General features: G+C 40.4%; 1 protein-coding gene across 2 annotated transcripts in view; it reads left to right on the forward strand.

Moving 5' to 3' along the window:
* Nucleotides 1-14792, forward strand: part of LOC114627333 (leukocyte-associated immunoglobulin-like receptor 1) — a 34475-nt gene that overhangs the window by 13712 nt on the left and 5971 nt on the right. Inside the window, exons 3-4 of one of the 2 annotated variants that reach the window (XM_028775071.1) lie at nucleotides 7715-8041; nucleotides 11562-11759. In XM_028775071.1, coding sequence (XP_028630904.1) covers nucleotides 7715-8041; nucleotides 11562-11759 — 525 coding nt within the window. The remainder of the gene's footprint in view (nucleotides 1-7714; nucleotides 8042-11561; nucleotides 11760-14792) is intronic. The other variant, XM_028775072.1, reaches the window with a different exon arrangement.

The following is a 14792-nucleotide window of genomic DNA, read 5'->3' on the forward strand; positions in this document are numbered from 1 at the left end:
AGAATTGACAAATGGGACTTCATAAAATTGCAAAGTTTCTGTAAGGCAAAGGACACTGTCAATAGGACAAAACGACAACCAACAAATTGGGAAAAGATCTTTACCAATCCTTCATCTGATAGAGGGCTAATATCCAATATATACAAAGAACTCAAGAAATTAGACTCCAGACAACCAAATTACCCTATTAAAAAATGGGGTATAGAGCTTAACAAAGAATTTTCAACTGAGGAAACTCGAATGGCGGAGAAGCACCTAAAGAAATGTTCAGTATCCTTAGTTGTCAGGGAAATGCAAATCAAAACAACCCTGAGATTCCATCTCACACCAGTCAGAATGGCTAAGATTAAAAACTCAGGTGATAGTAGATGCTGGCGAGGGTGTGGAGAAAGAGGAACACTCCTCCATTGTTGGTGGGATTGCTAGATGGTGCAACCACTTTGGAAATCAGTCTGGCGGTTCCTCAGAAAATTGGACATAGCATTACCTGAGGATCCAGCTATACCACTCCTAGGCATATACCCAGAAGATGCTCGAACATATAATAAGGACATATGCTCAACTATGTTCATAGCAGCCTTATTTATAATAGCCAGGAGCTGGAAAGAACCCAGATGTCCTTCAACTGAGGAATGGATTCAAAAAATGTGGTATATTTACACAATGGATTATTACTCAGCTATTAAAAACAATGAATTCGAGAGATTCCTAGGTAAATGGATGGAACTAGAAATTATCATCCTGAGTGAGGTAAGCCAATCACAAAAGAAGACACATGGTATTCACTCACTGATTATTGGATATTAGCCTAGAACCTTGAAATGCCCAAGATGCAACTCACAGGCCACATGAAGCCCATAAAGAAGGAAGACCAAGTGAGGGTGATTCGGTCCTTCTTAGAAGGAGCAACAAAATACTCAAGGGAGCAAATATGGAGACAAAGTGAGGGACAGAAACTGAAGGAGGGGCCGTCTGAAGACCACTCCACCTGAGTATCTATCCCATGTGCAATCACCAAAGGTAGATGCAGATGTGGAAGACAGGAAGTGCATGCTGATAAGAGCCTGATATGGATATCTCCTCAGAGGCCTTCAAGAGTCAGACATATTCAGAGGCAGATGCTCACAACTAGCCATTGAACTGATCATGGGGTTCTCAATAGAGGAGTTAGAGTGAAGACTGAAGGAGCTGAAAGGGTTTGTGGCACCATGAGGAGAGCAACAATACCAACCAACCACAGCTCCCAGGGTCTAAACCACCAGCCTGGGAGCACTTAGGGGGGGATCCAGGGCTTCAGCTGAATATGTAAAAGTGGAGGGCCCTGCTGGGCATAGGTGGAAGAAGAGAACCTTGACCTCATGAAGGCTGGATGCCCCAGGGGGTGGGAATTTTGAGGGTGGGGAGGTGGGAGTGGGGGGGTGTAGATAGAGGTTACATCCACAGAGAAGAAGGAGGAGGGGCGAGGGGATTGGGGGTTCCGAGGGGGTGGTGGGGGATGGGGTAAGGGGACAACATAGGAAATGTAAATAAATCATCCAATTAAAAAAAAAAAGCTCAAAAAAAAAAACCCAACTTTCAAGAAGCAATTATTTTTAACCACTGAGTAATACTCCATCGTGCATAGTGCCATAGTTTCTTTTTCCATTCATCAGTTGAGCAATATCTAGGTTGGTTTCAATTTCTGGCAATTATGAATAAAGCTGCTTGCTATAAACATAGTGGCTGTATAAATTTGCACTCCCACCAGCAATGGAGGAGTATTTCCCTTGCTCCACATCCTTGCCTTGTCACTTGGGTTTTTGAGCTTAGCCATTCTGATGTGTGTAAGCTAGAGTCTCAAAGTTGTTTTGATTTGCATTTCCCTGGTGGCTAGGGATGTGGAACATTTCTGTCAGTGTTTCTCAGCAATTTGATATTTCTCTGTTGAGAATTCTCTGATTAGTGATACCCCATTTTCTAATTGGATTATTTAATTTATTGATGCCTATTTTGTTGACTTGTTTAATTATTTTGGATATTAGTTCTCTGTCAGGTATGGAGGTGGTGAAAACCCTTACCTATTCTGTAAGCTCCACTTTTGTCCTATTGATGGTGTCCTTTGCCTTACAGAAGCTCTCAGTTTCATGAAGTCCAAATTTATTGTTATCTCAGTGCCTGTGCTATTGGTGTTCTCTTCAGGAATTTGTTTCCTGTGCCAGTGCCTTCGAGGCTATTCCCCATTTTCTGTTCTAGCAAGTTTAATGAATCTAGTTTTATGTTTAGGTACTTGATTCATTTGGACTTGGATTTTGTGCAGGGTGATAAATATGTGTTTATTTGCCTTCTTCTACAGGCCAATATCCAATTAGATCAGCACCGATTGTTGAAGATGGTTTCCTTTTTTTCCATTGTATATTTCTGCCTCCTTTATAAAAAAATCAGATGTGCATTGGTGAATGGATTTTCCTATGTTTCTGTGATTTGATTCCACTAATAAAAATAATATGTCAGTCGGGCGGTGGTGGCGCACGCCTTTAATCCCAGCACTTGGGAGGCAGAGGCAGGCGGATTTCTGAGTTCGAGGCCAGCCTGGTCTACAGAGTGAGTTCTAGGACAGCCCGGGCTATAAAGAGAAACCCTGTCTCGAAAAACAACAACAACAACAACAAAATGTCTGTTTTTATGCCAATGTCATGCAGTTTTTATTACTACAGCTCTGTAGTACAGCTTGAGATCAAATATGGTGATACATCTAGAAGTTTTCTTTTTGTTTTTGCATAGAATTGCTTTAGCTATTTTTGCCTTTTAGTTTCTACAATAAAGAGTTCAGTATTGTTCTTTCAAAGTCTGTAAAGAATTGTTTTGGAATTTTGATAGGAATCATGTGAATTTGTAGATTGCTTTTGCTAAGAAGGCCATTTTTATTATGTTAATCCTGGAGCATGGGCGAACTTCCCATCTTTTGATATCTTCTTCAGTTTCTTTCTTCAAAGGCTTGACAATCTTGCCATACAATTCTTTCACTTATTTGGTTAGAAATACTGCAAGATATATTAGTTGTGGCTATTTTGAAAGGTATTGTTTCCATGGTTTCTTTCTCAGCTCATTTGTTATTTGTATATAGAAGGGTTCCTGATTTTTTTCTTTTGTTTTGAATGAGTCTTGTATCTAGCCACTTTGCTGAAGGTGTTTATCAGCTGTAGGAGTTCTCTGGTAGAATTTTGGGGATTGCTTATGTATACTATCATATCATCTGGAAATAGAGGCACTTTAGCTTTTTCCTTTTTTTCCCCTTTATCCCTTTTAGCTCCTTTAGTTGTCTTATTGCTGTAGCTAGAACTTTACATCCTATATTGTGTACATGTGTAGAGGACAGCCTTGTCTTATCCTTGATTTTAGTGAAATTGCTTTGAGGTTTTCTTATATAATTCGATGTTGGCTGTATATAGTCTTGCTGCAAATTATCTTCATTTTGTTTATGTATATCCCTGTATTCCTGACCTTTCCAACACTTTAAACATGAAGATGTGTTGGATTGATTCAAAAGCTTTTCAGATCATGTGGTTCCCCCCCCACCCAGTAGGCTTACATGGTAGATTACATTGACAGATTTCTGTATGTTGAATTACCCCTGGGATGAAGCCTACCTGGTCATGATCAATAATCATTTTCCCCGATTAATCGATTAACTTATTTATTCACTTAAATTTCTGATTGCACTCCTCCTCCTTCTCCTCCTCCCAGTGTTCCCATCACATGACCTCTTCCCTTATCTCCCTTTCCCTTCACCTCTTCGAAGAGAGAGGTCCCTTTTGTGGAACCAACCCACCATAGCACCTCAAGTCATTGCAGGACTAGGCATATCCTTTCCCACTGAAGCCAGACAAGAGAGCCCAGCTAGGGGAGTGGGTTCTGTTGAGTCTGAGAGTTGCTCCACAAACCACATTAACTCCAAGACAGGGATGTTTTATTGAAGTCACACCCTAATTCTGATTGATCAGGACTATAGCTCAGAATTCAGGACTGAGTCATGGCAACAAACATCTTTTTCAGTCAGCTTATATAAAAAGCTCCCACAAAACCACAATGAGCTCACATGCAGGTGCAGGAAGTGCTGCTTATTGATAGGCTCTGACTCAAGTCATTTTAGTTCATATTGACACTTAATTTGATGAGTCCTACATAAAGCTTTGTGGAATTCCTTAAGTTTAATAAACTTCAGTGTAGGACCGTCAAAGATAGCCTGGTTATTGGTTGAACCAAGGCTAAAAACCCTGGTGACTTTAAAGGGATGGCAGATGTTTTGCTTGGTTCCCAAACACTAAGCTCCTGACAGGAGGTTGCAGCCCTTGATAGATTTGTGGCCATCAGTCATGTAAGGGCAATACCTCAAGCCCCTCCACGGGTAGAGCATGTGACCATAGGTCACAAACCAGATCTCCATCTTAATGATGTATCTAAAGGCCTGAAGGGCTTAGCCAATTAAGCTTTCCTACCTAGACACTCCTCCCTGCAAAAGGTATTTAACCTCATGTCCACCCTGAGAAGTGAGTACGGTTTTACTCATCCACTTTTCACCATAACAACACATGCCTTAAAACCATGCACTGTCCCTTTTCACTGGAATCCACCCTGGGGAGCCATAGAGAAGGGCCACAGGGCTTGTCTGCTCTGAAAGGCAGGATGCCAGAAGTTTTGACTTTGCTTACCCCACCCCCTTTTATCAGACCAACAAAACCAGAAACAACAGAAAGCATATAAACTCAGGGAAACAAAACAATTCCCTACTGACTGACTTTGATGTCAAGACAGAAACAAAGATAGAATTAAAGTCTTGCTAGAATCCAGTGAAAATGAATGCACCACTACTCGAATGTATGGGACATAATGAAAGTAGTGCTAAGAGGAAAGTTCATAACAAAAAGTGCCTTGATAAAAAATTGGAGGGAAGAACTGTTCATTGGTGAGAGTGGGATACTGAAGTTTTCCACTGTTAACGTGTTAGTTTTGCTGTGTGATTTAAGTTTAGTAATGTTTCTTTCCCAAATGTGGTTTTCCTGAGTATGAAAGTGCCCTTCTGTGGGAAAACTCGGCAAATTGAGGTTGAAGTTCACAATGAATGGATACCCTCTGGCCTCAGTGCCATATGGGAAACTCCCTTCAAGTGGGGCTTCTCCTTCTCTGACCTTGTCTGGGGAATTCTAAGCCCCTACGCATACTTCTACATGAGGAATGTCACATAGCCATAGTTAGATGACAGGATCAATTTCCTTTCTCCTCATAAGAACGTATTCAGCTAACATCTGAGATTCCCAAAATATTTCCCCATGTTAATGAGGTACCCTAAGTTGTCAGCCAATAAACTTTGCCAATCCTGGATCAGTTTCCCCAAACTTTATAAGCCCTGAATCATTCTAAATAAAGTTGATTTGCCTTCTGATAGCTGGTCCCAGTGTGGTCACTCACTGTAAGTGCTCACGGGGATTCTGAAACCCGCCCCATCTCTATTGTTTCTGCTGCCATTGCCCTTGTGGACCATATCGGCCGATGGTTCATGAGATTGAGGAGACCCACATCCTTCCTCATCTTGTTTGATTAATGCTGGTAGAAAGTGTATTTTGTTAGACATTAGAACAACTACAGTTCTAACAGCTACAATTGGTTCTTTGGTCTATTTGCTTGGAGAATGGTTTTCCAACCCTTTACTCTGAAGTAATGTTGATCTTTGATGTTCAGACATATTTCTTGTATGGAGGGGAAGAATGGATCCTGCTTTCACACTCACTTTGTTAACCTGTGCTTTTTTATTAGGGGAATTGAGTCCATTGATATTGAGAGATATTAATGACTGGTAATTTTAATGATTGGTAATTTCAATTATTTTGGTGCTGGTGTGTGTGTGTGTGTGTGTGTGTGTGTGTGTGTATGTGTCTTCTTTTTAGGTTTTGTTGGTGTTATATTTTTTATTGCCTCTATTTTTATGGGTCTAGTGAACCTTCTTGGGTTAGAGTTTTTCTTCTAGTACTTTCTGTCAGGCTGGAGTTGTTCAAAATTGACTTTGTCATGGAATATCCTGATTTCTCCATTTGTGGTGATTGAAAGTTTTGGTGGGTGTAGTAGATTGGGCTGGCATCTATGGTCTCTTAGAGACAGTCAAGGCCCTTCTTTCTTTTAGAGTCTTCACTGAGAAGTCTGGTGTAATTCCAATAGGCCTGCCTTCATCTGTCACTTGGCCTCTTCCCTTGCAGCTTTTAATATTATTCTTTGTTCTGTATGTTTAGTGTTTTGATTATTATTACTTTATCCAGAAGTCTTTACTTATGTTTTATCCCAGATTTTTATCTCAACAGTTTTCTCTGGCCCTGCAAACTAGGCAACATCCACCTTAAATTTTCAAACTTACTTTTAATTAAAATATAATTGCATAGTTTTCCCCATCTCTATAACCCCTAACCCCCTCTATGTCCCTCCTTTTTATGATCACTTTCAAATCCATGGCCTTTTTTTGAAATTATTGATGCACACAACACAACTTGCTGTTTAATGTTTAGTGTTGCTTATATGTATGTGCTTTCAGAGATTGCTGAATGATATTGGATAACCAATTAAGAGGCTCATCTCTGGGGAAAACAAATTCCTCTCTCAGCAGTCATTAAATACTTGTAACTCTTTGTCTAGGAATGGCACCCTGTGAGATTTCCTCAGCCAAGCTGGGATGTCAACTAATGTTTCTGTTCAGGAGATGTTTAAGTAGCCATATTTTTGATGTATCATGTGTGTAGCTTCCCTGTTATATCAACGTTTGATTCTTCTCATCCCTGTTTGCTTTGTGCAATGAATTTACTCCTGTCTCTTGGATCTCAGTGGAAGTATCTCTTCCCTGTCATCCCAGGGAGTGCATCTCTGATCTCACCTGTCTCTTGAGATTCATATGCTCAGCTCCTCACATTAATTGCTGTCTTGCTGCCATTATATTGGACAATTCTTTTCTCAACATCACTTTTCTCTCCCATCCTTTACCTTCAAATGGAAGAAGCTGTGTTCTTGTATAACTCAAAACATGGGATCACAGAGGGCATCTCTAGAAGATATTGAAAAGGGTGAAAGAATGAGTCAAGGGAGGAGAGCAGACTAGAGAGTGTTGGTCTGAGGGCACATAATCTCACTTACTCATACATAAGGACAGGAGGCTTATTGTGTGTTATGATTAGCATCTACACATTTGTAAGCTTGGAAACTGATAAGGGCAGGTGTGGTACATAATCCATGTTATCTTCACAAAAAGGTAAATTCATATGTTTTAAATTTGTCTCTTGACATAAGTATATATAACTATCATTATATGGGTGTGCTCCTACGTCTAGATAGTTTGAAGTAAGTTGGCTTCTAAAGCTTCAATAACAGAATGGAAAGAAGGTGGAGATAAAGGGAGAGAATGCAGATGTCTCTGGAGTAAGCAGGGGCAGTGGGCTTTGCAGCAGACATGTCTAGACTGTTGTTTTGTGATTGCCTTGGATCGATCTTTACCAGACACAACATGTGTTCAACAAAGTCCTCATTGCCAGGTGATGCATATTAATGTGCACAGAAAGTGGAGATATTATAATGCTGGCGTTCAACCATATATAGAGAACTCTAAATTTGGTAAGAAAAAGAAATGGTGTGCCTAAATTGCTTTTTGTTATGGTACTGTCCTTACTGTGTATCCTGAGAGTCCTGTTCTGTTCTTTTCTAGGATCTCTGTCTGATATCACCATCTGTGCTGAGCCAGGTCCTGTGATCTTTCAAGGGAGTTTTGTAACTGTTGTGTGCTCAAAGTCTGGTAACTATGACAAAGTCCGCCTAGAGAAGGACGGCAACACCTTTATGGAAAAGGATTCTGAGCCATCTATGAGAGAGGATAGATTCCACATTGGGCCAGTGAATAAAACCATTACTGGACATTATCACTGTATTTATAGGAACGAGAACACCTGGTCCAATCGCAGTGAGAAGCTGGAGCTAAAGGTGACCAAAGAACATGTCACCCAGGTTCCTTCCCCAGGTCCAACAATGACCTCAGGTTTGTTCTTAGAACCCTGGATTCTAACCATAGCTGTTATTCTCTTCCTCCATTTCCTTTGTTTTTTCTTAACCCCAAGGCTCCTTTCCCCCACCTCCATCATCACATGTCCCCCTTTAATCTAACACTTCAGGTTCCCTGGAGCTTTACTCTTCCTAGACACCATGAATGACTTGGATACAGCTACAGTCTGAGGGGTAGAGTACACAGATGTCGCTTCTTACTGGATAGCAACTGAGCCTCAGCAGTGACAGGGGCAGTCTGCTCTCAAGGTGATTTATGTCTTTTCACTGGGCACAGTAAATTATCCTGTCCTTCTACCAAGTCAGAGCCTGTCATGGCTGCAGGAAATCATCTCCTCTAGTAAGGTCCCATCTTCCTAGACAGGTAATGTGATTCATCAATGGCTGGTGGGCAGCCCAGGACCATTGTTCTGGGGGTGCTTTCCAGGAGTTACTTAGTACTGATTCTGTGAGGCCAAGCAGAGCAAATGAGGAAAGAACAGAAGGAAGGATCCCAAACTACCCCCCAGCAGGGGGGATTGAGAAGGGACTCTGACAGGTTTCCTGTTTTCCCTGTCCTGTCCTTTCAGGTGTTTCTCATATTCTGTGACTGAGTGATTGACAATTCACTCACCTTGGTTCAATACATAGGATGGAGAAGAGGTCTACAAAGCCCCTCTGATAAGCTCTCAATCCTTCACCCTGCCTCTTTGCTGGTGCAGTAGTTTATTAGAGTTTATATATATATGTTGGGTTGATGTCACAAGAAGCCTTTTGCTTATCTTTGGAACCAGACACCAGGATGTCATTGATAATATTTATTTTGTTTAATTATTTTGTTTTTGAGACTGTTTCTACATAATGCTGGCTGACCTGTAACTTGCTACATAGACCAAGCTAACCTTGAACTCACAGAGATCCTCCTGCCCAAGCCTCCTGAGTTCTGGGATTAAAGGACTATGCCAGCATGCCCATGCCCAGGGATCCTACTATTTTTGTTTGTTTGTTTTTAACATGTATTATATTCACATTGTTCTGTCTGCATGTATGCCTGCATGTGGGAAGAGGGCACCAGATCTAATTATGTATGGTTATGAGCCACCATGTGGTTGCTGGGAATTGAATTTAGGGTTTCTGGAAAAGCAGCCATTGCTCTCAACCTCTGGGCCATCTCTCCAGCCTCCTACTATCTTAAATACGAAGAAAATTAACTTTTGGTCAAAGACACCAAGTTCTGAAGACTCTGGGAAGAAGCAGAAGCAGTCTCCACAATAACAGCCAGACCACTGTTTGCACAGCTCTATGCTACCCCCTTGTGGTCTGTGTCTCATTGTACACATTGTGTGACCAAGACCATTAGGGCCCAACTTGAACCAGTTTAGTCTCTATCAAAAACAAGGGAACTTTCTCCGTGTCTGTACTAGACAAAATGGGAAGACTTTATGAGAGGAAAGTGCCACGGGAAGGCCTGTGAACAATAGTCAATCTGGGGTGCTGTGTGATGTTGAATAAGCTTTTCTCACTCCTCCTGTCTCAGGCTGCTGGGCTGTATTACCCACTAGGTGCTGCTGCCCTTTGGCCACAACCTCTCTGGGAGGAGATGTGGTCCTGAGTCTTCTATGCTCATTCTGATCTAGGCTGTGTCAGTGTAAAGCTCCTAGCTCTGGCAGGCCAATTGTGGACAGAAACACAGGGTATGGGAAAATAGAGGGGACCAAGATAGTGCTGTTTTGTTCAGAGCCTATTATGTGCCATTATGGTGGGACCATTCATGATGTGTTTCCCAGATGAACATACCTGGGTCACCATCCTATCTTTGAATTTATTAATAAATATCCTCTCATTTGAAATGCATTGGTCTGAAAGTGAGTTAAACTAAACACTTTTGGAGGTGGAAGAGAAATGCTCCAGCCCTTCTGAGCATTGATGGAGAGATAGGGCAAATCAAAGAAACACATTAAAATTTCAGATCTAAAACTAAATTTATATTGAATCATATAAATTTGTATGAATTATATAAACACATAAGCAATATTATTGGTGTAACAGTATAATGTACCTTTTAAAATTACATGTTATTCTTCAGTTTTAATTGGTTATTTTATTTATTTACATTTCAAATGCTGTGTCCCTTCCCAGTCTCCCCTCTTTAAACCCCCTATCCCATTTTCCCTCCCCTTTGCCTCTAAGAGGGTGCTCACCACCCACCCACCCACCCACTCTGGCTTCACCCCTCTAGAATCCCCCGATACTGGGGCAGCAAGCCTCCATAGGACCAAGGGCCTACCTCCCATTGATGCCAGATAAGGCAATACTCTGCTACATATGTAGCTGGAGTTATAGACCCATCCATGTATATTTTTTGGTTGGTGGTTTGTTCCTGGAAGCTCTGGGGGAGGGGGGGCAGTCAGGTTAGTTGATATTGCTGTTCTTCCTATGGGATTGCAATCTCCTTCAGCTCCATTAGTCCTTCTTTTAACTCTTCTACTGGGGTCCCCTGGCTCAGTCTGATGATTGGCTGTGAGTATCTGCATGTGTCTTAGTCAGATGCTGGCAGAGCCTCTCAGAGGACAACCATACTAGGCTCCTGGGAGCACTTCTTGGTATCAGCAATAGTTTCTGGGCTTGGTGTCTGCAGGTGGGATGGATTCGAAGGTACGTCGGCCTCTGTATGGCCTTTCATTCAGTCTCTGTTCCATTTTGTTCTTGCATTTCCTTTACACAGAAACAATTCTGGGTTAAACGTTTTTGAGATTGGTAGGTGGCCCTGTCCCTCAATTGGTGCCCATGCCTGTTTACTGGAGGCGGTCTCTTCAGATTCTATCTCCCCTCTCTTGGGTATTTCAGTTAGTGTCATTCCCATTGGTCCTGCGAACCTCTCCATTCACTGGCATCTGTAATTTTCTAGTGTTCCTCCCACTCCCACTTCCCTACCCTGCACTGCTACATATTTCTTTTCATTCACCTGCTCCCCTGGACTTCTCTCCTGTCTCTTCCTATACCTGATCCTGCTCCCCCTTTTCCCTCCCCCTATTCTCCCCCTCTCAGGTCTCTCCCTCCCTCTATTTCCCATGATTATTTTGTTCCTCCTAAGTAGGATCGAAGCGTCCACACTTTGGTCTTCCTTCTTGTAAAGCTTGATATAATCTGTGAGTTGTATTGTGGGTATTCTGAGATTTTAGGCTAATATCCACTTACCAGTGAGTACATACCATGTGTGTCCTTTTGAGTCTGGGTTACCTCACTCAAGATGATATTTTCTAGTTTTAGGAATTTGCCTTGAAAATTCATGAAGTCATTGTTTTATAATAACTGAGTAGTACTCCATTGTGTAAACATACAGCATTTTCTGTGTCCATTCTTCCTTTGAGGGATATCTGGGTTGTTTCCAATACTGGCTATTATAAATAAGGCTGCTATGAACATAGTGGAGCATGTGTCTTTGTTATATGTTGGAACATCTTTTGGATATAAGCCAGGTGTGGGACTGCCCTGAGTTTTACGGGGTGTACTTCCAGATCCATCCATCATCTGCCATGACAATAAACCCTTTTGGAACCAAGGACTTCTTCGTGTCATTGGGGCCTGCCACCACCAAAGCCTCCAGGCCACTGGAACCATAGACCTCATCCCGCCTGTGGGACCCGTCACAGCGTGTGGAAGCCTCCCCAGGACCCCACCACTGCAGAGGCCTCTAAATTTTTCCCCACAGCCAGGTAGTGGTATATCTGGTTCTTTAGATAGAACTATTTCCAGTTTTCTGAGGAACTTCTAGATTGATTTCCAAAGTGCTTGTACCAGTCTGCAATCCCACTAGCAATGGAGGATTGTTCTTCTTTCTACATATCCTTATCAGCATCTATTATCACCTGAGGTTTTGATCTTAGCCATTCTGATTGTTGTGATGTGGAATCTCAGGATCATTTTGATTTGCATTTCCTTGATTAATAAGAATGTTGAATATTTCTTTAGGTGATTTTCTGCCATTTGATATTCCTCAGTTGAGAATTCTTTGTTTAGCTCTGTACCTCATTTTAAAAATATAGTTATTTGGTTCTCTGGAGTCTAACTTCTTGAGTTCTATATACTTTGGATATTAGCCCTCTATCAGATGTAGAGTTGGTAAAGATCTTTTCCAAATTTTTAGGTTATTGTTTTGTGCTATGGATAGTGTCCTTTGCCTTACAGAAACTTTTCAATTTTATGAGGTCCCTTTTGTCAATTGTTCATCTTAGAACCTGAGCCAGTGGTGTTCTGTTGAAGAAATTTTTCCCTGTGCTGATGTGTTCAAGGCTTTTTCCCACTTTCTCTTCTATTAGATTCAGTGTATATGGTTTTATGTGGAGGTTCTTGTTCCACTTGGACTTAATCTTTGTACAAGGAGATAAGAATGGATCAATTTGCATTCTTCTAAATGCAGACCATCAGTTGGATAAGTACCATTTGTTGAAAGTTCTTTCATCACTGGATGGTTTTGGCTTATTTGTCAAACATGATGTGACCATAGATGTGTGTGCTTATTTCTGGGTCTTAAGTTCTATTTTATTGATCTACCTGTCTGTCTCTGTACCAATACTATGCAGTTTTTTTTATCACTATTGCTCAGCTTGAGTAGTACAGCTTGAGGTTAGGGATGGTGATTCCTCTAGAAGTTTTTTTATTGTTGAGAATGATTTTTGCTATCCTGGGTTTTTTATTATTCCAGATGTTAAGAATTTCCCTTTCTATTTCGTATAGAATTGAATTGGAATTTTTATGAGGATTTCATTGAATCTGTAGATTGCTTTTGGTAAAATAGCCATTTTTACTATGTTAATCCTATAGGTCCATGAGCATGGGAGATCTTTCTATTTTCTGAGGTCTTTGATTTCTTTCTTCAGAGACTTGAAGTTCTTGTCATACAAATCTTTCAGTTGCTTGGTTAGAGTTACACCAAGATATTTTATATTATTTGTGACTACTGAGAAGGGTGTTTCCCTAATTTCTTTCTCAGACTGTTTACCCTTTGAGTAGAGGAAGGCTACTGATTTGTTTAAAGTTGTTTATCAGCTGTAGGATTTCTCTGGTGGAATTTTTGGGGTCGCTTATTATACTATCATATTATCTTCAAATAGTGATATTTTGACTTCTTCCTTTCCAATTCATATCACTTTGACCTCCTTTTGTTGCCTAATTGATCTAGCTAGAACTTCTAGTACTATATTGAATAAATAGGGAGAGAATGGGCAGCCTTGTCTTGTCTCTGATTTTAGTGGGATTGCTTCAAGTTTATCTCCATCTAATTTGATGTTGGCTATTTGTTTGCTGTATATTTCTTTTATTATGTTTAGGTATGTGTCTTGAATTACTGACCTTTCCAAGACTTTTTAACATGAAAGGGTTTTGTATTTTGTCAAAGACTTTTTCAACATCTAATAAAATGATCATGTGTATTTTTCCTTTGAGTTTGTGTATATAGTGGATTGCATTGATGGAATTCTGTATATTGAGCTATCCTTGCATCCCTGGGATGAAGCCTACTTGATCATGGTGAATGATCATTTTGATGTGTTCTTGGATTCAGTTTCCAAGAATTTTATTAAGTATTTTTGTATTGATATTTATAAGGGAAATTGGTCTGAAGTTCTCTTTCTTTGTTGGGTCTTTGTGTGGTTTAGGTATCAGAGTAATCGGGGCTTCATAGAACAAATTAGGTAGTACTCCTTCTGTCTCTATTTTGTGGAATGCTTTGAGAAGTATTGGTATTAAGTCTTTTTTGAAGATCTGATAGAATTTTGCACTAAATCCTACTCTTCTTGGATGTATTTGCTTCCTTTTGTTCTAGAGATTTCAGATATGCTGTTAAACTGCTAGTGTATGGTCTGCCCAATTTCTTTATTAAGGTGCTCAACATTGTGTGTTTCCTTCTTAGTACTGCTTTCATTGTGCTCTATTAAGTTTGAGTCTGCTGAGCCTTCGCTTTCATTAAATTCTAGAAAGTCTTTAATTTCTTTTTTCCCCCTGACCAAGTTATCATTGAGTAGAATGTTGTTCAGCTTCCATTTGTACGTGGGCTTTCTGTTGTTTTTGTTGTTACTGAAGACCAGCCTTAGGCCATGGTGATCTGATAGGATGCATGGGATCATTTCAATCTTCTTGTATCGGTTAGGCTTGTTTTGTGACTGATTATAAGGTCAGTTTTGGGGAAGGTACCATGAGGTACTAAGAACAAGGTGTACTCTTTTGTTTTAGGGTGAAATGTTCTGTAGATAAGTGTTAAACACATTTGATTCATAATTTCTATTAGATTCACTATGTCTCTGTTTAGTTTCTGTGTCAATCACCTGTCCGTTAGTGAGAGTGGGGTGCCAAAGTCTCCCACTATTATTATGTGAGGCACAATGTGTCCTTTGAGCTTTAGTAAAGTTTCTTTTATGAATGTGAGTGCCCTTGAATTTGGGGTATAGATATTCAGAATTGAGACTTTCTCTTGGTGGATTTTTTCGTTGATAAATATGAAGTGTCCTTCCTTATCATTTTTGATAACTTTTGGGTTAAAATTTGATTTTATTCGATATTAGAATGGCTACTCCAGCTTTTTCCTTGGGATCATTTCTTGGAAAAATGTTCCAGCCTTTTACTCTGAAGTAGTGTCTGTCTTTGTCATTGATGTATATGTGATTCCTATATGCAGCAAAATGATGGGTCCTGCTTATGTATCCAGTCTGTTAGCCTATGTCTTTTTATTGGGGGAATTGAGTCCATTGTTG

Source organism: Grammomys surdaster, unplaced genomic scaffold, assembly GCF_004785775.1.
Source record: "Grammomys surdaster isolate TR1022 unplaced genomic scaffold, NIH_TR_1.0 252, whole genome shotgun sequence".
Classification (NCBI taxonomy): domain Eukaryota; kingdom Metazoa; phylum Chordata; class Mammalia; order Rodentia; family Muridae; genus Grammomys; species Grammomys surdaster.